The sequence below is a fragment of the Ischnura elegans genome, chromosome 3 (genome assembly GCF_921293095.1).
Source record: "Ischnura elegans chromosome 3, ioIscEleg1.1, whole genome shotgun sequence".
NCBI lineage: Eukaryota > Metazoa > Arthropoda > Insecta > Odonata > Coenagrionidae > Ischnura > Ischnura elegans.
Window position 1 is genome coordinate 37972182 of NC_060248.1, and position 24984 is coordinate 37997165.

The 24984-nt window shown below is 40.9% G+C and overlaps 1 protein-coding gene across 1 annotated transcript in view; it reads right to left on the minus strand.

Moving 5' to 3' along the window:
- Positions 1-2224: 2224 nt before the first annotated feature.
- The window catches only part of LOC124155674 (box A-binding factor), a 112099-nt gene continuing 89339 nt past the window's right edge, over positions 2225-24984 (minus strand). Inside the window, exon 3 of the mRNA XM_046529690.1 lies at positions 2225-9024. Coding sequence (XP_046385646.1) covers positions 7214-9024 — 1811 coding nt within the window. The 3' untranslated portion in view covers positions 2225-7213. The remainder of the gene's footprint in view (positions 9025-24984) is intronic.

Here is a 24984-nt window from a genome sequence, read left to right on the forward strand (position 1 = left end):
CTATATGTAACAATGTATATATATTTATCCAAACATCTCTAATATATGAATGTCATCAAGACGTCTGAGTGCATCAGTAAGCAATGGCAGTCAATAAAGCTGAGCAACCGTAACCCTTAAAAGATCGAGCTAACTTACTGATTTTATTATTTTTGCGTATCCTATTTATTTTACAACTAATTAAGAGATCTTTTGAAAGAAAACGCGAAAAAAATTTTTAATACGATTTCAAGCATGTTCCCAAATGGGAAAACGCCACAAAATTTTGCTGTTGCTTGAAAAATAAATATACTCTCGAGCAAAAAACTACGCTAAACAACGTAATACCAGAGGGGAGTAGGTAATACGTAGTGATCTTATGACTGTCTGAACAATTATCACCGGAGAGCGAGTGCAGAGGAAAATATCGAATAAACCGCATACTCACTACGGGGGTGATGAAAATAACCCATTTTGAAAAGGCATTATCAACGACCAATGTATGCAAAAGTCATGCGATTCTCTTTAAAACATACTTAATTCTTTATTTACAAAGCAAAAGCTATAAAATTCATCTCAGATACGAAATAAAATTTTTGTGAATTAAAAAAAAATCTGATCCTGAATGAGAACATTGAACTGTAAACGGTTAAGGTGCACACTCATTAATTACCTAATTATATCTGGACATAATATGTTACGGTCATCTGGTTTTGTGGCGGAGGGTTGTGTCAAACCGCCCAGATATGACTACACCTCTTGCAAAACCCTTCACCGCGCCCCCATATGCTTCTGTAAGCATCATCCGCCCGGGAGTGGCTGCGGAGGAGGGGAACTTAGCAACGGGGGCCAGGGATAGAGCATGGGCGGATGGAGAAGAGAGAGGGGTTTGGGGTCTCGTTGCCTCGGCAACCTGCCTTCTCGGAAGGGAATGGTCCATCTCGGATGCTGCGTAGGGTTCGGCTGCGCTTCGAGGAGAGACCAAAACCATGGACGATGCATATTTCTCCGGATGCAGGTGCAAGTCGGTCCAAAATTCCTTCAAAGAATTTTCTCCACACACCATCACTGCGGCTGCACCATTTCAGGATCCGTTGGGCAATGGAGTACTGAAACCTTATGAGAAATGAGAAGGAAAGAATGTGCATGTATTGGTTCCCTCTTGATGAGCTCATAAAGGTCAAGAGTTCATAATGCTCGTCGTCTTTGGAAAAGAGACGAAAGCTCAGCGGTGAACCTCTGGCGGTGAGGTGAGCATTTCAAAGCAGCGTTTGACCATGTAAACTAATTAATGGTTGATTTCCTACAATATTATCTTTGGAAACTTATCATCTCATTTATTCCCATATTTTGGAATACTAGATATTTGAATCTATTCTGAATTAATTTACCCCGAAGTGCTTAGCCATTTTTTATAAGTGATTTTATCACTCGTGGCGGGTAACTTACACTTGTAATACTTGCTAATCAAAATAGGTGATTTTTCTGATACATTGTCTCACAGTCAATAAGTAAATAAACCGGAAGCATTAATGCTCCGTGAAAAGTTGTGAACTTACGTTGATAATTATAGTTCTACTTATAAAGATATAATTGGAATGTGTGACAGCATCATGAATGGGTATTAATAATATGCATATTATTTATTGAACATTAAGGAGTTTCACTCCTTTGGGTGAATTTGATTCTTTACATTATTTTTAACTTTTTAAAAATTCTGCAGATGCCATAATTAAAAACTATATTTCCGTACATGAGAGTAATGGTATTTTTTTGTTATAATGATTACCATTTGATTCGACCCCTAAAAAAATGTTAAAATAGTTGAGTCATCATACCTTTGTGATAAGCAATCTTGTGACGTAGTCGATAACTTAACGTTTCAAAGCTCTCCAACCATAATAATCGAAGTATTGAGATAATAGGTAGTAATCGAAGTCGTAGTAATATAAATGGATCTCCATTCTATGATTTTATGTTCCCTATTCTGTGATTGTGAGCCAAATTTCTTTTTAAGTAGCAAACTGTTTCCTTTTTGGAAAGAAATGGTTCACAGTTATTGTTTTATGCACGTGGAATGAAAAATATATTGCTACTTTTACCTTGATCCTTTCTGGAGGACTGAATCTTTTTTGCATGATGAAACGAGTTATCCCGTGATGAGTACATGTTTCGGTGAAGCATGCACTCATCACTGATTTTAGGAGATGACATTTAGGGTATTATACGAAATAAAAACACAATCTCTTATGTATTTTTTCTTTAATTCAGTTCAGAACTGTATATTTTTCTTCACGGCTTAAAATTATATGCTCTTTCTTAATAATAATATTATACTTCATAGATTACAGCCATTTAAAAAACCAGCAAATTGTACAGCTAATGCGGAGGAAAAATGTACAAATAAATATGATTTCATTTTTTTTTAAATTTTTTTCTGTTTGTACGTTTGTTTGCGTGTGTCTGTGTGTGTGTATGTATGTCTCTTCACTCGTGTATTCACACTTGTTTGTCCGTGAACATGAAAGTATTTTTTTGTGTTTTATGTCTGCGCAAACAACTTTTTTTGTGTACATTCGCTTTTTCACTGTGTGAGTTATCTTATTATTATAATATATATACATATATATATTTATAATTCATAATTTCCATCATTTTTTCAACACTTCAAATATCACATTAGACAGCCGCACGAGATGGTAAAAAGAAGACCCTCTTAAAGAGAAGTGTACCTCTCGCGGGGCATATGGTAAATAACACGAGAAAAAGATATTACAAAAAGTTTTTTTTTTAGTTCCGCGTTTCAAAGGAGTGAAAGATTGTGATTTTCGAGCGGTCAGGTAGAGTGGAGTAATGGTAAACGGGTAGGTGATTGAGGTTATTGACGATATTCTCACATCAAAGCCGAGTCGGTAGCCTCCATGCGCTCCTCCATCTCTTCATGACTTGGAGGCTTGCGATTTTGAACAAGCTAAAGCTCAAGTTGTCCCTACTTGTTAGCGTTATCGTCAGAATTGTGTGCATAGGGGTTCGACTTGGGGAAGAAAAGACCGTTGGACTCTGTGGAGGTAATATATAAGGAAATGAAGAGATCATCAAGTGGTATCCTTTCCAATTGGCCCAGGAGGGGTTGCTAAAGGTTAGCGAGAGAGCAGGTCTGCATTGAATACCCACGGCGTAATTTTATGAGCCGCAGGAATCTTAGGTTGAGATCAAATTAGAAATAATATGTTTCCTGAATGTCTGCGATTCAAATGGCAAATTTAGCCATCACTTGCGACAAACATTGACATGCATTTGCAGACATAAAATGCCTTTGGAATGAAACATTTCCTTATACACCCCTTGTAATGAGTCAAATGGGAACAATCATTGCTGTTTGATTTTTTTAGGTCCATTTAGAAAGTAAAGACCTAAAAAAATAGCTTTTGAAATAATTAAAAATGTTTATGCTTACTTTTTTTTGCTATGCTGGTTTGAAAAATTAGTTTTTTTTTAATTGACGAACATAGGATTTCGTCAAATCCTTGAGCTTTTAATTCTTAGAACAATCTTTTGTGCGTATGTTCATGTTCAGCGAGAGGAGTTACACATGAGGCAAATAGGTGCTTCAGGGAGTCTAGGAAATCTGGGAATTCCTAAGCGCATTCGAAAATTACGAAGAAATTTTTTTTTCACATGTCAATCTCTTAACCCTTACACAATGAACAATTTGAATAAAAATATATGTATATATATGTTGTGACTCACGCACGTATACAGAACACTTTTCTTTTCCATAAAAAAATCTTTCGCCCAAGCGTCTTCATTTACCATTTGCGCAAAAATAGCCCATTTATCTCTACCAAAACCATTTTTTATCACATCACACGGTTGGATATCAATTTATCACTCGATCAGATACATCTCTTAATACAAAAGCCGATCCAAACGCTCAGAACCTTCCAGCCAAACCCTCCTAGCTTTCAAACAAGCGTATTATTATCCAATTATTTTTGCTCTTCCTTATTGGGCTTCGAGTTATGGGGATTGAAAACAAGAAATGAACAGTTACGCAAGAAAGTGGACTAATAACGAGTTACTAGTTGGGATACGTAAACAGTGCACAATCGGGGTAAATTCAACAGTCAAGTAACGTCAACAGCTATAAACTACAACAGCAGTAAAACCCCGTAAAAATAAGAAAGGAAAATAGAAAAAGTTACTGCTGCAAATATGCAGTTTTCCAACGAGTGTTAAGTTTTAAAAATCATTTTCAGCATATGTATTGTCTAAAAATTAAAAGTTTTTGACATTCTATTGATTTCAATAGAGCATTTTTTTTTCAAAGAAAAAGCTAAAATTATTTGGCACAATGAGTTTTGTACGACTGTTAAGGAATTGAAACGGGATTTTACTGAACATTAATGTGCATTTGTCAGGCACATATTCACATTTATTTCGCAAATATATATTTATTCATAGTATTTACAAGTTACGTAACTCCCTATCAATTTTCAAATATTTCGTGATTACAACACTACGGCGTTAGGCCAACAGATTTGTACGCGTGCTTTTGTGTCAAGGTCCTTCTCTCGCACCAGAGGCACCAAGATTTGTAACAGTCATTCAGCGTAGGAATGGAAGGAAATGTAATAATCATTTTAATGTTATATCGGTTTCCCTCATGAATAAGTCCATAGACAGAGAAAATAGTAGCATTCTCGGTATTACGTTACCTGAAGTTACGCTAAAAGCATTACCGCCGTTAACTCGATTGCAGAATTGATGAATTAAAACTTAAAGGATTCATAGTGATACATATTAATCGATCATTGACGAATTTTCATTACAACGGCAAGAGATCCTGTAAGAGTTGAAAGGAATCTCCACCAGAAAATGCCGAAAGTTAATAATAAAAAATAATGAAAATAGCCTCCTCAGAGGCTGGTATTTGACTGCAACAATGGTTCATATTTCTAAAGTGACTATTTGAACTAAAACAGCCGTTTGATTATGGCAGTAGTTATCTAAATTTTGCTCATTTGAAGCATTTAGCACATATTTAAATTTTAGCTTATTCAAACATGGCACGATTGAGAAAACAACAATAACAGTTTTTTTAAGTTGAAATTCGGCGAAAATTTTCGAATTTCAAGTTAAGGCCGAAGGAGAATTTCATCCTAAATAACAACTCTGCTCTTTAGAAAAATATCGAATTAAATGACCTTTTAGCGTAGGGGAAGGCTATTACGGGAGGAAAAGAAACTGGGACTGTTCTGATACACTTTGTGGAGCGACTCGATCATGAACGTAGTGACTAGTTCTCTGCCGTCATGCTCGCACAAACTACGAGGAGATTACGTTATGAGTTTCTGAGATACTCTAGGTACGTATTTATCAGTTCCATGACCTCTCCGAGACCAGGATCTTCGCAAAAATCCGTGACACTAATCTATTCGCTATGGCACTTCACGTTCGCAGTTCATACTTAAGTGTTTTTTTCAGTGTCGTACTTGCTGCATTTTCTCTTAATTTAAAAGAAAATTGCCCTCTGAAGTATAAAATAGAATGAGCTAATTCCACGATTAAAACACGGTAAAACACCTCAAATCCACGAAAATTTTAAAAAATTTCATCATTTAGAGCGGAATGTTTTGCAGTTAAAAACATCTGTTATTTGGCAACACAGCAAAGTTCTTTGTATATTTAAATATTAACAATAACGCAATTTTAATACGTTTACGCACTCACACATACACACTTACGCACATACATACATACAATTAATTCATATTTTCATGTAAAGCCGCCGCATTATTTCACATGCCTCAATGTATTTTCGAAATGGCCTCGAGATCATCGACCAGCCGAAATTGAAAACGTTTCATTAAAAAAATAAACAAACTAAAGCATCAATTACAATAATAATAGTTATATCTATGGCAATAATTACTGCACGCTTGACGTTTGACGGTGACAAGAAATACTTAATAAAGAAGAACGACGCGTAACATAAAAAGTTCACATAAAAAAATAACTCGTTTTGTAGCTGAATACACTTAGTTCTTGTCCATTCTTTGATCACTCCAGTGGTTCACTTAGCCTTAATTTCTTGAGGTATATATTCTGGCTACCTCTTTCTCGATCCTTTTGTCCATTGTCATTCCATAAACATGGTAGAAAACACACATGCACACAGACAGGGACGGGCACCCAGAGGAAAAAGCGTTTTTGTTTTTAAGTGAAAGCACAACAAAAGTTAATAGTTCAGTAAATCATTTGAAGGGAGCCTTGTGAATCACTCATAAGGTTTCCATCGAATACATTATTTCTCACAACCGGTTTTGAAATGAGAGGAATAAAACCAAACATGTATTTCCCCCCCTTCCCCTCCACCAAAGTAAGTTTGAGCTAGGGTGTGCGCGATATAATGTTTAGCTTGATTTTCGCTGGCAGAGCAACTATCAGGAAACTCTTGCGCTCGTAGTGCATGCGAAATTTCCCAGCTATTTTTTGTTTTCAAAATAGAGAGCAGAATTCCTCCCGCATGGTGACACGAACTTGGAGAAATAATGTAGACTTGTATCTGTAGCTTGGTAAGCAAACACGCTCGCACACCAAAAAAATCCACATCTCCTTCATTCTCAGTGGGTTGAATCTTTTAACTCCCTATCATGCTCACCTCATTCTTATTCGCTTCACCTTTTTGCGCCTCTAGAAGTTCAAAAATATTATGAGAAATGAGACGTTTGCGTGGGTAGGAGGGGAAATCCTACTAAATCTTCTAGGAAGAAGACAAAGATAGACACTATTCGTTTGGCACTTGTACTATCTTAACACGGGGGCAAGTCTCTCGCATCAACAACTGTTCCTTGTACTTATTCCTCTCTCCCCAAACATTAGTCAATGGGAATCGTTGATACGTCGAACCCATTCATCTCAAAGGATCGTGTGGTCGTTCTTTATTTGATCTTTCGTAACTCTGCGTCAACACTTCGCCCCCCTCCTCGAGGTCGCTTGGAGGAGCCTTTGCAAGGCCTTGACACCTCCGCGACCTTTCTCCTCGAAAGTAAATCTTCCGTCTGTTTTCGAAAGGGATCCATCAAAAGTTTGATTTGTGGCCATTTCTTCAGGGACTAGACCCGGTCCACCCACGCCATACGGCTGCGCCGCCGAACTGTTGGTTCTCGACGTCGTCGCAGGGATCGGACGTGGTTGGATCGGTAGGAAAGGGCAGGGGGGCGAGGTCCCCTCACAAAGAGGTCGTCACCACGGGGATGGTAAGGCTCTCGTCCGCGGAAGCCACAGCGTGTTGCTGGAGGCCGCTGGTGGACGGGTGCAGGGCGTGGTGTGGGTGGTGGTGGTGAAGGTGCTGCTGCTGTTGTTGCTGCTGGTGCTGGTGGTGCTGATGATGTTGGTGGTGCTGGTGTTGTTGTTGCTGTTGGTGGTGCTGGGGGGAGGGTTGGTGCTGCTGCTGTTGTTGTTGTTGCTGCTGCTGTTGCGACGAGGAGGACGACGCGCCCGCCGCAGCCGCCGCGGCCGCCGCAGCAGCCGCCGCCGCCGCTGCCGCCTCCCGCTTGCTCTCCTTCTTCGAACGCTGCTTTAGGTGGACTTTGGCGTGCCTCTTCTTTTCGTCCGACCTCGCGAACTTGCGTCCGCACACGTCGCACGAAAACGGTTTCTCGCCCGTGTGGGTGCGTATGTGCGTGGTCAGGTGGTCAGATCGGGAGAAGGACCTCATGCAGATACGGCACTGGAAGGGTTTCTGTCCCGTATGGATTCGGATGTGCCGCGTGAGCTCGTCCGAGCGGGAGAACCTTCGATCGCAGTTCTCCACTGGGCAGGCGTACGGCCTCTCGTGCACCGGGGTCTTGCTGGGTCGGTTCGGGTACTTCCTCGGCTTGACCGGCACGAGCTTGAGGGGCACGGCGCTCTGCTGGTAGACCTGGGAGAGTATCTCGTGTCCCTTGCTCGTCGACGGGTTGTACTCCGCGAGTTGTACCGACGCTTCGTACGAGGAACCCGTCTCTCCTCCCCCTCCTCCACCTGCACCGCCCCCGCCGCCCTGTTGGGGTGCCTGGGGCTGTTGTTGTTGTTGCTGCTGCTGTTGTTGTTGTTGCTGTTGTTGCTGCTGCTGAGATGCGGCTTGGCCAGTGCTAAATGGCTCCTGCTTTGGAACCAAACTGCTCGGCCCAGGGACTCCACCCAGCTGCGCCGCACCGTAGTCGTCCGTCGAGACTTCCATCCACTGCGTCTGGTCATGGTGCTGCTGTTGCTGTTGATGGTGCTGTTGGTGCTGCTGCTGGTGGTGTTGCTGGTGATGCTGGTGGTGCTGTTGGTGGTGCTGGTGATGCTGGGAGATGTCCGCGGGTGAGACGCTCCCGCAGTTGGCGTACGTGGGCGGCGGTTGCTGCTTGATGGGCTGGCCCTCCATGGTCAGCCCGAGCAGCTCGGCTTGCTGCTGGGAGAAGTGCGGGGGAAGGAGCGTGAGGGACGGAGACTGCTGAGGCTGCAGCCGGGTGAGCGAAGTCTGCGTCTGCTGCTGGTCATCGAAGTGGGCGGGGCTGGGGCTGCCGGAGGTCGCAGAGAAGTGTTGTGGGGATGTGGTTGCAGATGGGACGGCCGTTGGGCCTTGCTGATGGGGGTGGTGGTGCTGTTGTGGGGGGTGGCCCAGGAGACCGAAGAGTGGGGGGAACAGTGCTTTGTCGGGGCTCGGGAGCAGCCAGTGGTTGACGGCCGCGGTGGGAGGGGATGCGGCCGACGGCGGGCCGCCCATGTGGCTGGTCATCCCCGGGCTGCCTTGGGCGGTGAAGATGCCGCGGTAGCTGATCTTGGCGGCCGCTGCGGCGGCTGCCGCGGCGGAGACGCCCGCCGAGGTGTTGGCCGAGGAGGGGAACATGGCGTCGTCTTCGTCTTCGCCGCCTCCGACTACGACACCGACGCCGCCACCGTCGACTTCTTCCTCGTCTTCCTGAACGACGACGCGCTCAACGGGGCTGGTCGGGGGTTCCGAAACGACGCTGCCCGGACCCTCTCCCAGTGAGAGTTCTGTTTCAAGAGTGCCTATTAGGAGACAAAAAATGCGGGATTTAGTGACGGTGCTAAATGATCAGATAGCATTTAGTATGTAACCAAGACAATAGTACAACTATCTGCACATTATTATCAAGCATATTTGGGATCAGGTTCTTTTTTATGGTGGACTCGCGAAAATGTAACTAGAAACCATGCCCTCGTTCTCAAAACTCGTGCGTACACGTTATTACGCCGTGAAATTCAGGTCATCCACCTGAATTTAAACATTATGGAAGTGGAAGATAAATATGTTTATGTGATAAGGTTAGATGAAAGAAAATCGTGTGGGAGAAGTTTCAAACAAATATCAGATTTTTAACGATGACTATAATGACGTAGGTTTTAACTGAAAAACTCTAGGATGAATTATCATGCTTGTTATTTATTTAATTCCCTTTTTTCTGAACCATATATTTTTTCCTAATCATAGTACTTTAAAATGAGAAAGTCGATAGTAATTTGTATCACACTCAAATTGATGCGTATCCATGACAACTCGTCAATGGTAAATTAAAGAGGCGTATCTCCCTGCGTGGGTGTAAGTTGAAGGCCAAATTTCGGAAAAAAACCTATTTGTTTTCGAAGTATAAATGATGGCTTGCCCGAAGCATCTTCTTTTGAGTGCCTTACTTGATGGAGCTAAAGACAATTCGATTCCGCCGCACGCTTCCAAGCTGTCTGGCAAGGATATGCAAAAGGGAAGTCGTAACCTGAGGGATTTGATCCCCTTCTCATTAGTAATCTTATCCTGAAGGCAGAACTTGAAAGAATTGAAGGAAACAAGGAACCAACTTCCTACTCAGGAGATGTTCGCAATTGCTAGGCGGCGTGAATAGCGTGCGCGTCCGACGGCTGACTAAAAATAACGGCCGATGCCCGATGCATTGTGTCCACAAGCATCTCGGAATCCAAGGGGATATTTTGCAGAGACTCCAGAGTGAGTCAGGGGAGGGGGACCGTAAAGGGTAATGGTGGACAAAATTTCGGCAGCAAACCTCTCACCCTTGGCGAAGTCTTGGAATTTTGAATGTTTGACAGGAATAGTTGATGTACGATAGGGATGGGGTTGAAGTTAATTCGTGGGCCCGGATGTTCGTGCCGTTTCTCGTCTCTCGGATGTCCACGTTTTGTTTTCCTTCGTCGCTCGTCGCTTTTTTTTCGGGGGATTTCAACTCGACCCTCCCCCTCCTTTTTTAACGTTCGCGTCAAATTTGATTGACGGGCGGACGGAATGTACGTGAGCCTCGTGATAATGAACGGTATGAAGTGGTCGAATTGATAATGTGTTTGTGTACTTCAGGCTTGGGTTTCGATCCTCTTAGATAAGTTACGCTTTTCTCATTTTGTTCACCACCAAGGAATCCATTGCACTTGTTCAACAATTCGGGATATAAATTACTTATTCATGAATTAATTTTATTTTTTAATGTTAGATTAAGGGTAAAATTTAACGCAATAGAATTTCCATATTTATGTAGATGTAATAAGATATTTAGCAATTTGATCATCAAATGTGTACATCACTATCGATTTGTTATTTTCTCATAAAAGAATTTTCAAAGTATTAAATAATCACAATTAAGCCAATAACTTTAATATTTATGAAAATCTAAAGATCCCTACTAACTGCAGATGGTAATATATCCATGAATTGAAATTTTGTAATTGGACACCAAGGTTAAAATGAATACCTTTTATTTGAATTTGATGATGATGGGCGTGACCCGAAATAAAATTCATTTATACTAATCAGTGCAATTTATTTATTAATTTTTCAAGCTACATTATGCGTAAACTATGCTCCGAGATGATGTATAATATTTGGCATACCTAGTATCGCACTTTATCTCTCTGAGCCTTTTGGGCAAAATCCCGTCACAATTCTTCACAATGTGTCGGAATAGCAGTAGAATACTTGATAGAATGATTTGTTCTCATAAGTCCTACGTTTATTCGCGGCCGCGTGACATTCAGGACGCCGGGGTTGCTCTGCGAGATGGGGTTGGATATGACGGGTGGCAAGGGGAAGGGGTCGAGCCCAGCGTGGCGCCGTATCTGGGTCGTCGGCGTGCTATATCGGTTCGGGGGTTGTTCAACTAACGATCCGCGTAACCTGTTGATTGTCCCTGGTGCGGAATCAGTGCCCGCGTCGGGAGCTGCTGCGTGGGAAGGCTCTCCGTCTGCTCCGCATGCTTTTAAAGGGACACGCAGAACTCGCCTATCTCCTCCAATCGCATTGACTTCTCATCTTCCGCTTTACGTCTCTTAATTCACTTCTGTTTCTCTTGCTGCCTCATACATCTCCATATTTGGAAGTGACATATTATTGTATTCATACTCCAAATGATATCGGTGAAATAAGATGCATGGTACTTAAAAATATTCTTTAAAAAAATAGATATCCATTTCACTACTATAGCCATAACTGGGGAATTTATTTGGTAAGTTCTCAATACTACTATTAAGTAGTGAGTCATCATTAATCATCAAAATTTTCAGCAAGCAGTACAAGTTATTATTTTTTAACGATTCATAAGCATCGTTCTGTTATGGTTCTCATACAAACAAATTTAAATTGAAAAAAAAACTCAGATTTGTTTTTCAAGATATGTCATTATTTTATTAGGTAGTCGTCGACTATGACGGACTATACACCTCAAACAACGCTCCTTATTTGTAATTAATTTCGTTGATGTTATATAAATCAGGAATGAAAATAAATTCAAATTTTAATTTTTTTCGGTAAATACTGACTCATTCCTTATGAAGTCACGACGTTTCAGTGAGTTCTGTTTTGCTTTCTTCGAAATTTTCCGGCAAAAGAAGCGTGACGTACTTCCTGTTGCCTGTAGTTCGCGCCTCCGAGTTAGTGCCATGATATTTTGCTGACGTGACTTGTATCCTCCTTTTACCATATGTCACCATTTCCCTATTGCATCCTCATAAAATAAATGTTAACTATAAAACTAATTGAAACTTCGTTAATTATACTATTATTCAAATTATTATAAATATTGGATAACTTTGTGACTATGTCGAGCTTTAATGAATCACTAACCAAAAGTAAAAATTGGTAGAATCGATGATTATTTTTACACTCGTAACTTGCGAGGGTTTTTTTTTTAAAGTATAATAGGTGTGTCATTGGAAGTACGTGGAACTTTAAGCACTCGAAATTTAAACGAATATTGTTTGTTCACGTTGTTTATTTCTTATCTGGTCCCATATTTCTTATCCTTCATTGCTTTACGCTAGGTCATGCTCATTTTCGCTCTGAATTTCAACAATTGTAAAATTAACTATCTCTTGAGAGAAAGGAAGCTGGAGAATCTTTTCGCTCGAAATTTCAAAGGAATAATGTTGAGTGCGTATCTGAGCAATATTTTGAGATTTGCCTCCTCGTGGAGGGTGGTATAGAGCGGAGGAAAATGAAAAGGAATTCGAGTTTCTCAAACAATGCTTGTCGCTGCGGGTTGACTGTAGCAAACTATTTACCCTGGCTAAGATGTCACCACTTCAGCTGTGCCGAGAGCATTTTTTTTCTTCCCACGCATTCCAAACATCTGTTATAATCGTCTCATACGCAACCCTATGAAAGCATCGCCGCCACTGACGTGCCAACTGGGCAAACTTCGATCACTTGTAGGCAGGCGCAAACCTCATTTCCGCGTTAGTGGGAGGCGAACTGACGATTTCGCGATCCACACGTGAGCATACGAATTTAACAATTATTTTTTTTCTAGTTTCTTAAAAGGAATTAGATGCGATAATTTAAAGATTTGTCGAAATGTTCATGTCTGGTTTTTGAATTACGTCACTACCAATCTATAACTGGTTGTAATTCCGTATGGATACATTTTCGGGGCTTAAATAGTATGCGAACAATCGGAAACTCTACCTAACTCGTTCTTGTGCCAAAAACTTTAAGGTAAAATATGCCTCACTCAGCAGTGGATTCGACGTTCGATTGGAGCTGATTATGCCGGCGCTTTTAAAAATTTCAAGTTTCCCCGATTTTTGTTGCCACTCGTAAAATACGTCATCGACCATGTATTTCGGCTTATTTTTAATGAAAATATTTGAAATAGCAACGTGTATGGTTTGCCGATGCTCTTTGAACTAATTGCTAAAATGGTGCCGATTCAACATACGATGGAATTCGCATTACGATCGCCCCTCGGAGCGGGTTAGTATCGCAAAGCGAGGTGCACTGTAAATATTCTCCATCGCTATGTCCGCCCACGTTTGGTTAAACATTTAACGACCCATGTCGAAGCACCTACTAAAGCGTGTTGTGGATTGCGTGTGGTCAGTGTCCAAACGGAAGCCCAAATTGCACATAGCCATGGGGAAGTACAAATCCAGTGGCCGATTTCCGATAATGCGTGATTCTCGGAAGTGGCTAACCCAAAACAGCCGTTGTGAGCTTAATCGCCCAGCAAGACCGCAGAGTCTACACCCACGCGCGTTACGGCTGGACCGACTACAACGTTTCTTTTTTCCTCGTCGCCTCCATCCGAAAGAATCCCAAACCACTCTATTTTTCCCTCCTCACTTTCCATCGGCATCTCCTCGCCAAAATGCGGCACGTGTCATGGACCCGGTCGACCAGTGGGATAAAATAAGGGGTGTCGGAAACATAGAAAAATGGAGGGATCCACATAGCAGTTATCTCATGCGTCCTATCGGCGAAATAGAAATAGTTTGAAGGATACGGCAAATATTATGCTCCATTTTCTCTACATCTCTTCTCAACTTGGCTGCATCTATATACGCAAAGATGTTATTAGTAATGAATGGTCCATATATGTCACTTTTCATGTCTGTCAACCCTCCGGTTCCCCTTAAAATAAATGAAGCTAGTGGAGGTGTAGCATTTTCACCGCAGCCCTGTAGCCGAAGGGCAGGGGGTTTACTTCGGAGTCGGGAAGATACCACGTTGAATAAATGTGGGGGAGGGGGCAGGAATTATTTATATCTCTGCGTAGCATTCACGACTGTGGCAGCTGGAAAGATGGAAACGGACCAAGTAGGGCTCTAATTTGCCAAAATAAATCACTCATCGATACCCCCCCCCCCAAATCTCCTTCTCCTCTTCGGTCTTTCCTCTTAATGGCCCACTGCTCGCTTTCATCCTTGCGGGGCTCCTCCGGGTGAGGGTAGTATGCAGATGATGTATTTCGCCTCGCGGGCGACGCCGGGGGAGGAGAACACCCCTCCTGCTCGTTTGACCTTTAGGATGAGGTCGCCCGCGGAGGCAAAGCCCTGGATCTCTCTCTCACGCCTCGCTCTTCCTCCCCCACCCTCCAGTGGGCCTTCCTCCCTATCGGCACCCTCCTCGCCATCCCTCACTCTCCCCGCTACCATCACGAATTACCTGCTCTTTGCATGTTCGCTCGCTGCCTCATTCATAAACTCAAAGTAAACTTTTTCCTTTCCCTCTAAGACGTTGAGGTATACTCTCATCTTATCGTTACATTTCCAAATATTTCTGAAATTTTATTTCTTTAGGAATTATATTATTAAATTAGGAATCATATAAATTTTTAGGAATTTAGGAATTATATAAAATTTATTAATCCTTTTTATTCATCTAATTAAAATAATCCTTTAGGAATCATATAAATATTATTATAAAGCAGTTACATTATTATTCCTACCCTCATGTCCTCTTTTTTCTGTGATAATTGCTTGATTTTAAAAGGTTAAGAAATTATTTGCTCGTTTTGATTAAGTTTGTTATTTTTAAAATGTTGAATTATTTTCTTTTATTCGAAGAATACCGATTTATTCATAAGATCAATTTATTAGGTGTCTTAGCTATGTGATTGTTATATGAAAAGTATTAAAAGTGTAATGAAGTATAAAAAAACCTTTTGCAATGTGTTAAGAAATAAGGTAGTAATATTCTTGTAAAACATCAATCACTCAGGTATACCTTATATTTATCGTTTATTTTTTGTTACTTATTTACATAACCCTCTTTGCAACCCCTTGTTTATCTATTCGTCTTCAGTACTTCATTTCCTTTATTAAATTTCTCATCTTACTCTTTTACAGTCCTTTCGTTGGTTCCTTTCTTTCCTCCTTATTATAAAAGTTCAGCTCCCCTAGTGGTGTGTTCAATATCAGAAGAGACCGTTCCTCTTCAATTTTTCCCTAGTGATCATTACTTGTCCATTTTCTCTCTCTTCTTGCCATAAACTTTTAGATGTAAGTTTCCTTTTTGTGGTTTTCTCTTCGTTTTACGTCGATTTCTCACGTATTGCCAAACTCTTTTGTTCTAACTAAAAAAAATTCAATTTTTTTGTGAAAATTCCTCCATTTCGTTATTTATATTGAATGATATTCTGATTTTCATGCCAGCTCCTGATAAACTTTTTAACAGACAGTAGTTACCCGATAACTGGGATTTGATTCTCACTGCCTGCCATTCCCGTTTATTCTTGCGGGCTGCATTCCTATACTTTCATTCACCTCGCTCTCTCTCTCTCCCAGTTTGATTCAGCTCTAAATCCATTGCTCCATTCCATCCCTCCCGGGGTTGTCGTCATTCACCCGATTCGAATTCCTCTTACGCCCTCCTCTCACCCTTCCACTCTCAACCGGGCCGAGCTGCCGCTGCTCGCACGCCCTTCCGAACGTGGCCCCTCATCCCACTCTCATCATTATCCTCCCCAGCCGCTCTCATCTGGTTGGCATTAAAAAATCTATTTTCACGACTTCCAGTGCCGTAATAAGCATTACGTAAAGGAACCATTGTTACGGGAGAGAACAATTTTGTATAGCTTTTGAAAGAATGACTCTAAATACGTTCATCATCTTGTGAGAAATTGACAGCTGATATATTTAAGTATCACAGAGGATATCATTTTGGAATCGCACTTTCCTTACACGTCTGATTGAAAATGTTAAGTTCAAGAGTCAAGTGTTGACGGTACGTATAAGAATAGGATTTGAAAGGAACATTTTCTACGTGTGTATTATAATCATTATAAAAATTAGGCTAAAGTGAAACCACTCTCAACTCATACCTTAAATTTATCAAAATACACCCTTTCTCAGATTAACGGCTGCTGTCCTAGTAACCCTTGTTCTACGCTCATTAAACCGGCTTGCGGGGTAGTATGTAGATTTATTTCTGAGCGTTCATCCAACCATCGGAATTCACCGCCGACCAAACACCCGAATCCTCTTCATGGCGCAGTTTGAGGTCCTCTCCAACCCCCTCCTCCTCCTCCTCCGATTCTACTCCCCCCGGGGCGTCGCCTCCCGCTTTCCCCACCTCCCAACCGCGTTTCCCTCGCAACAGGCGCCTCCTCCACATAGCAACCACCGCCTCATCACCCTGCTCCTCCTCTTTCATCCCCCACAACGTCCCTCCCTCGGATAACTCCTCCTCGAATCCTCTCATACATTCTCATCTGCTACACGGAGGGAGAATCTTTCCGTATGGACCTAAAAACGCTGGCCACGCCTCGCCAGGGGATGCAAGGAGCCAGTGGGAGTGATGTAACATACGTGTGCGATCATGGCCACGGGGTGTAGTCTCGCTGATCTTCTTATCACGCCCAGGGAACCTATTATCGTTCACTGTGCAACTTCTGTTATCTCACCAGCAACACAACCGAGGTTGAGTTACGTTGATATTCTCGTTAGAATTTTCATATTAAGTGCACGAAAGCGACAGACAATTGAAAACTTCCCATGGAAACCACATGAGTTGCGTTACCAGGAAAGACTCTCATGTTTTACTGAAGTGAAAGGGTTTGGTCCAAATTTTCCTTATTCCCTCATCATTTCCTTGGTTACCAATTAGGTATTGGTCTCATGCCAACCTTGCCTTAGCAACCATTAAGTGAAATCATGCTATCTATTTCCTTCTTCTTGAATATTTTCCCTAATATTTTTTATGAATAAACTAATTCATTTTTCTCATGTTTGAACCTCTCTGTGATCTTGCTCTACCAAAGAACTCTGAGGACTCAAGATAACAGTCATTGATTCATTGGTAGAGTAAGGGTCATTGGAGAATTTGAAATATATGGTCACAGGTTAGGTAGATTTGAAAAGCGATTAACTATTTTTCCTTGGTAGTTTAATTTTCTACTGAAGGGGATGGTTCGATAGGGGGATAAAATTCGGAAATACGGTGATAAATTGAGGAAATTGTTAGGGGTAGCAAATAAAAAGAGTACTGCGTAAAACAAGATTCCCAGAAGTGAAATTTATTAGGAAAGTTTAAACGAATACATGTCAACTAATCTAAGAGAAAGTCTTACGGCTAGAAGCAATGGTTAATTCATTAAAAGGGATAGAAGCATCATATTTCATGGCGAGAAAAGTATTTAATGGTCTCTTTCTTCTTCTATTACAAGTCCGCAAAGGTGCGAAAAGATGGGGTATCGCATTGATTGAAATTGAAGAGACGCAGTAGTCCTGATGCTGAGCTGTCGATGAATCGATAAAACTAGATTCAAGAGGTAAGCAAGTTATCAATTACAATAGCTACAATGTCGACTCTAGTGTAATAAATTTTTTATGTGGAAAGTGCAAAGTGTTTCACTTCATATCTCATAATGGATCTCCGCAAAGTATCTGCCTCATCCATCCAATTCATACAATAGCTACACCAAAGAGTCGTGGAAAATAGAGAGTAATTTATCGGATCCTTTATTTTCGAAAGCAGTCGAAGAATGATTAAAAATTACATGGAGAGGGTAATGTGGAACAGCAATATCATCATTGATATACTTTACCTCCCTCTGAAAGTACCAGATGACCCTCATTCACCCTCCTTAGCGCCACGGTCCTCCCCCCCCCCCTCGCCCCTCTCGTCATTTTTTTGACCTCCATTCTCCCCCGACCCGCACCTAATCCACTCTCTCTCTTTCTCCCTTCAAATCATCCCCGCCTCCCCCCGCCCGCTCATCATCCCTTAGCCTACCATTCTCAGTGGGTCGCTGCTCCCTGTATTGATTTGTGTAGACTGAAGACTCGCTCTTCTTCCTCATCCCTCAACCCTCATTCCACCCTCTCCAGCAGCACCCCCAATGCTCTCTCTCTCTCATGTTTTGTCTCCGGAAAGCTTTTTTATCCAATGTCTTCCTACTCTCACTCACTCATCAACGTTCCGTTGTCATTGTTATTCATCCACTCTCACAACGACTTCAATGCATGTACTCAATTTTGCCCGTAGTAACGAGTGGAAAGTTTAAGCAATCGTAGCTCGGGTCGTGTATGTAATCCTTTTCATTTAAATTTTCAGTGGTGTATCGCAGGAAATTGCCATCTTTCTTTTCGTTGCGAGAATCAAGAGAAGCTCTGTACAACTTACAACTACACTTCCAGTCAATTTTCTCGCAATAATAAGTGGAATATTTCAGCAATCGTAGTTCAGGTTGATTATCAATAATGGAATTCGTTTCACATACATTTTCGATGGTTTGTAGGACTATCAACGATAATTTCCATATTACTCATTCTCAATTCTCTTAGCGCGCCAAGTTAAGTCGTTAGCGTGCACCATCAACTTCCCCCTTTTCAATGCATTTAGCGAGCCAAGATTTTATTACCCTAATTTTTTATGGCTTGTAGAACCTCGCTGCCATGTATTATATCACGTTGCGGTATTTTATACTTAATTACCAAATTTTGAATGTGTTATATCACAGTTAATACGCTGTTTTTAATCATTATTTTAAAAGTTATTTTCAATATTTTGTCCACGTAACACAATGAAAACAATGAATGTTTTACAAAACGTAGTCATTCAAAACAGACCTTTGTATGATTACCTTCATTCCTCCTTTGAGCTCAAAAACTTACTGTTGATATTTGACTTGATTTGACGTGTAAAATTGGTTGCAGTTATCGTAAAAAATAGTTATTACATATAGATAAATACATCATCGATGCTTGACATCCTCATGTGCTGGTCTATAGTTAAATTGTGAATTGTTTTGGCAAGTTAAATGTAGTCCAAAATTCCCAATCAGTTCCGTATCTCCTTGGAGTTTTCTTCAGCGCCTAACTTTACCCTGCACGATTAGTCGGCTCAGCTTTATTTAATATTTCTCTTTTTTCCTCAAAGAGACGCAACATCTCAATTTGCCTTTTATTCTCTCGAACGAATGACTCGTCTTCCCCGGGACCCGGGGAACGATATGTTTGCTGAGAGCAGTCAATTTGGAAGGTGGAGTCAGAAGAGTTGAGCAAAGAAAATTGTTGGTTTGGCTCTTGAATGAGAGTGCCTTGAATTCGGCCGAGATTAATTGGAGTGAGCGGTGGGGTCAATGTGTTGGCGCGCAATCGATTCCCATCTTCTGCCGCCGTCTCCGCCGAGTTCGCACCCTTCACACTCAAAAACCACTTCTGAGGATGTTTGACCGCTAACATCCCTGATTGAACCGGTCGTAATTTTTCGAGATAAAGAGGTTCAAAGTCACTTAGCGCCTCCACTTGAGATCTCCCGGTGCCCTTTCATTTGATCTCACCCCTAGACTATAGAAACAAATTCCCTCAAAGTCGTCCGTGGAAAACTCGAGTACTTTATTCATATCCCCCCAGTCTCTGTTTCTCCAAATCCACTCCATCTTTTTTCGGGATATCTAATTTTTAAAAAGACGGTGAAGAACTCAGGCTCCACAAAGTTGAGCCTGAGAGTATAGAGATGAAGACAGTGAAGTATATTCAATCACTCTTTTACACACTCAACTATTCAATCACTGTGATGCTAGCAATTAAAAACCCTTCGTTACTTCCACACTTTATTTAACAATTACTACCGGTTTCAGCAGCTACGGCATTATCAAGTATATAAATAGTTAATTAAGGTATTAATCATTAAATTAAGTATCAAGATTGTATCGTCAAATAAATTGTGGACGTAACAAGTGTTTTTCATTGCGAAAATGGAACCCTTTCACCACGTACAAGATTCAAGTTTCGATTTAACCTCTGTGATGATTAACGTCCGCAAACGGCGTATTGAGGATGCTAGTTTATCGAGGATATCGTTGATACAATATATATGTGAATAACTATGAGAGCGCTATTGCTTCTCTGTGTTCCTTAAAATTCGATATTCATTTTAGTGTTTGTATCTTAATTTGACCACAGCGTGACTCTTGAATGATAATAATGCTTCTCGAATCAACCAGAAGAAGATTTCATGGCAGATTCAGGACTTAGAGATCCCTTTGACATTTAAATTCATAGCATAACTGACTACCGAAATGCGTAGGTGTTGTATATTTCCCGGTTAAAGGTCGTGACCTCTCACGTCTTATGGGGGTATAGATTGTGAATTACTTTAGTAATCCAATTACTTTACATTATTTTGTACCTTTTGAGATTCCTTTTGGTACTGTACTACACCAATTTGGTTTAAATTCACCGTTGTATCTCTACTGGGTAATACATTTCTAGTGTCATTTGAGGTATTACAATTCATTGAAGAAAGGGAAATAAATTTCCTTGTAAAGGAAATTTGGGAAGAAATTTTGTCCTCATTACTATCGTTTTCGATGCGTTCCAGGTTCCCCTATCCTTGGAAAAATGGAATCATTGTTATGGGTTGTTATTTTGATTGAAATATTATGTTGCTGGGAAGCATACCGAGTAGCTCGGAATGTTTTACTTGAAATTAGTTTAAAAGCAATCGTAAAATGTAAACAACTCGAACGTGTCAAAACTTATCTCTATAAATGTACTCCAACGTTTGCGCATGATAGTCATTTAATATTTAGTTTCTCGGCTGTGGATATTGTAGTCAGATCGCTTGGTAGGCACCTATCCCTTATGTTTTAAAGCTGGAAAATATTCCGAGATAGATAAGCAATGATGTCATAAGGGTGATCAATTCTATGGTCGTTGATCCACAATGTTACTCTTATAAAATGGTACTCATGAAAACTTCCGTTCCGGCTAAAGAATTTACTTGAGTACTTTTCATCATAATAATAGTCATTGCCTGCCAGTCTGCCTTTCTCTTTCATCTTTATCATGGCCTAGCATCCTCTTATTCTTGGAATCGTTCTTCCTTGTACGAAAGTTGGTTGCCCGAAATGTCATTTCTGCAATCGATAGAGAACGATTCTCAGCCTCTCCTCCTCATCTTCAGCATCGTAATCCTTGTCGAACTGCCGAGGTTGCCACGTGTAAGGAGAGAGGCATATTTTGGCGGAAGGTCATGGGAGGGAGGAAAGAGTTTAAGAGGGCAGGAAGGAGTCGTGTTTGTGGCATGGGGAGCGAATAAGGGTTGTGGCGTCGTGAGTAGGCGAAAGTGTGGAACCCTGGGCCAAGGAGAAGGGAGGAAAGGAAAAGGAAAAGTATCTTTATTTTTCTGTGCGCGAGTGCGGGGGTTGATTCAAAAGCTTTTCCAAGGCTTAGGAGTTGTTAAGGGTGGTTTTTGCGTCGTCAGTATTCTTGAAAAGACCGGAAACATGAATCCATATGCTTTTAGAATGTCAGATAATTGGGAGCTCGGATACATGATGCTCGATTTTTGTGGAAAAATATTCGCTGTTTGTATCGTTGCTTGAAGTCGCATTTTCACGTTCTCTCTTGTGTTTCAGAAACTGTTGGCAGCTTCATCATTTTCACCCGCTCGCAACTCGAATAATGGAAAAAATATATAGAATTACCGGCCGTTTTTTTTCCATTTTGCATTTTCGGAAAGTTTTAAGGGCCCACTTGGCTCTCTCGTGTGACAACGGCGACCACACACACATACTCGTCCGATTCTGCGTGGATATCGAGGCGCGAAATGGAACGCCCACGAAAAACGTGAATCCCATTCATCTTCATCCTCGAGAGCCTTGCCCACGGCTTCTGTTCGTAAGCGGCGCTCACTACACATGTCCTGGAGCAAAAAAATATACGCCTCGGGTCCCATCGCTCCATACTCCCGCCCCTTCCTTTGCGAATCCGTTCTCTTTCTAGTCTCCGGACAGTATTTTGTGCTTCCATATCCTCTTCTTAACTCACTCCGATCCTCACAAGTTTCACACCCCTTGGGGGGTCTTTTTTCTTCTTTTCTTTCTCTTCACTTTGTTCCTTCCTTCCATTTCTCAACGCATCTCTTATACGTTTACTACTCTCCGTCCTGCCTTATCTTTCCCTCGTCCTTTCACCACTCGAATCTGTTCCATTATTGACCTGTGGTTTTCCGCGACGTTTCCGTGGAGTCTTGGTTTGACCGCCTGAAAATCTATTTTTGGCGACAGTTTCGACCTAAAACTCATTCACACTTCGGGAATACCAAACCGTCGTCTTAAAATATATTTTCACGCAGTGAAATCCAGAATCCTTTCTTCTCTGGGACCATAATTCCACGAATTTGCCTTATTTGTCCAGCATCTGCAAAACTCTGTGTTATTAATATGAACGTTCAATTAATTTTGCTTATCTTCTTTGCTTTTGATTATCTTCCCTCACCAGCGTTTGTTATAATTTTATATTTGCCCCGAGTACTTTTTCACCAGATTTGCGACGTAAAATATTGCATTTGTGAAAAAATATGAATAGTGCTTGTTCTCCGAGATCGATGATTCAGCATTTACTTAGACATTCTCGCTTTAGTGTAGTTTTAGAATACACAAAATCATCGCTGTAACGTGTTGTAAGTATTCTAGATTCTCGGAATGCAAGGCGTCCTTATTTTTAGTTTTAAGGTTTTCGCAGCGATTAGATGCACTATTATAATTCATTTTCGGGAATACGTCTGCGTGCTTAATATTTAACTCAACGTTTCGTTCCACTTACTGGGAACGTCGTCAGGAGAATCTCTGACGACGTTCCCTGTAAGTGGAACGAAACGTTGAGTTAAATATTAAGCACGCAGACGTATTCCCGAAAATGAATTATAATAGTGCGTCCTTATTTTGCATTGTAATCAATAATAAAGTAATTTGGTTAAATTAATGATTAGAGAAAAAATGGTCTCTACTAGTTAGCAGGTAAATCTTATTTCTCTTTGAGTAATTTTTATGAATTGTGAACCAATATATGTTTCAGAATGTTTCAGTTGAAAAGATTTGATAGCCTCCAGCTACCACAAACTTTAGTGCGTTGAAATTTCAAATTTTTACCTTCCTCCCTCGTTTTCAGTCTGAGTAAATAAATTAGCACCATCATTGTCTGAATATGCAAATGAAATGAACGATCAAGATTCCTAATTTGGTTGCGAGCTTTAGATGGCAAGGGGAATTATTTTAATAAACACACCCGTCTTATCTCGGAGATAGATCGGTAGATAGGAAGTCCCATCGGGATCCGCCCTCGGCCGCTGTTCAAATGCCCAACCACGCTGGCGCTTTCCCCCTCAATTATCACGCGGGGCTCTCGGAATTCAAATGCTGAGGTGCCAGAAAGCATCGATAGGTGCGGGAGTGAGACGAAAGAACACCGTGAGCCGATCCTACCGTGACCAAAATTGGCGCCTTTAGAGTCACAGTGTCACTAACCGTGAACGGTGTGACCGACGGAAATTGAATCGTCTGTGGAGCTGGCATTTATGCTAGGGAAAGAAACAGTCTATTGCATACCTACTGATATTAATCTCTTGCGTCTACTCTCGGCAAAAAGGCATTATGCATAGCATGAGATGAGGGAGAATCTAAAATTGAAAAAAATCACAAGGATAAAAACGGTGAATGTTAAGGATCGTAATGTTGTCGTGGTTGCAATTTTATGGAGAACGGTTCGACCGTGTGGATGTGAGAGTTCGAGGCATAAGATGTTACAAAATACAAAATGAAGACAATCAATCCCGCTGGTGAATTTATTTATACCACAAATTGCATTACGCCAGTTTATACCTACTTTTCAATTCTGGTAGAATTAGTGGAGAGACATATGGCTGCTAAAAATTGAGCTTAAAAACTCTTCTGCAGAGTAGAAACTATGGATCGCCGACGGTAAAGTAGCAATTGCAAAAGGAAAGTAGCAAAGTGCTAATTACGATAGGTATTCATCATTTATTATAGATAATACCTAGGCATTTGATTTTCCTCGCTTTTGTGTCACATTGTCATTTTGTGTGATCAAAATTTTAATGAAATAGGTTCAAGCTTATCTACCAGCTCCTCTTTCACATGGTTCTTATCTCGTGCAGCGTTACCCTCTGGAGTTATTTTCATGATTATTTCATTTGTATCTCATATTGCATTTCTCTCTTTCGTTTTTTTTCATTCCTCGCCACATCACTACATAAGGACGTAATTTCTACCATGCACTGCTGTGAGCGAATTATAAGCGGAACTTTTTATGGGAGAGTCAGAATTTAAATCAAGGGCGTGCACCTTCATTTCAACGAGACAGAATTTATCGCATATTTATCTTAAAGATGCTGCGATAAGTACGCTCCTTAGCTCGTCCTCAGTTTTTTTACTGGCTGTCCTTTCTTATTTCGTCTTTTCTTTTCCTCTTTTTCTTCTCTCAATCCTTTCGCCCTTTCCTCCCCATCTATTCCACTATCTAAGCTTATTATCAAATTCCAAAGAATGCGATACGTTCTCAGCCGTAAGCATAGAGGTGGTCCTTCTACTACCACGTGGCGATTTTCTTTCCTTCTGACATTAATTCAACTCCTTCACTCTCGCTTCCTGGACTACCATATAGCAGTTTCATTTTGAATTCCAGAAGCATCTTGTTAACAAGATTTGTGGGGTTCACGGTTTTGTACGATATATGAGAGAGATGTTCCATTACAAAAATATTTTTCACTATTAGAAAGCCTTTTTCAAGTTTATTTGAGCTTTCAACGTTTGTTTCACTGAGAAATCAAGTGTCCAAAGGATTAAAGTAGGTTTTAAATAATGATCCATGTGATTATTTTCTTGTTAATATATTGATTGAAGGCTGGTTAAAGGACACTGTTAATAGAAATGATTTTTTCTCCCCTATTATGCTCGAGAGCAACCTTTCAGAAACATTTCTTAATGA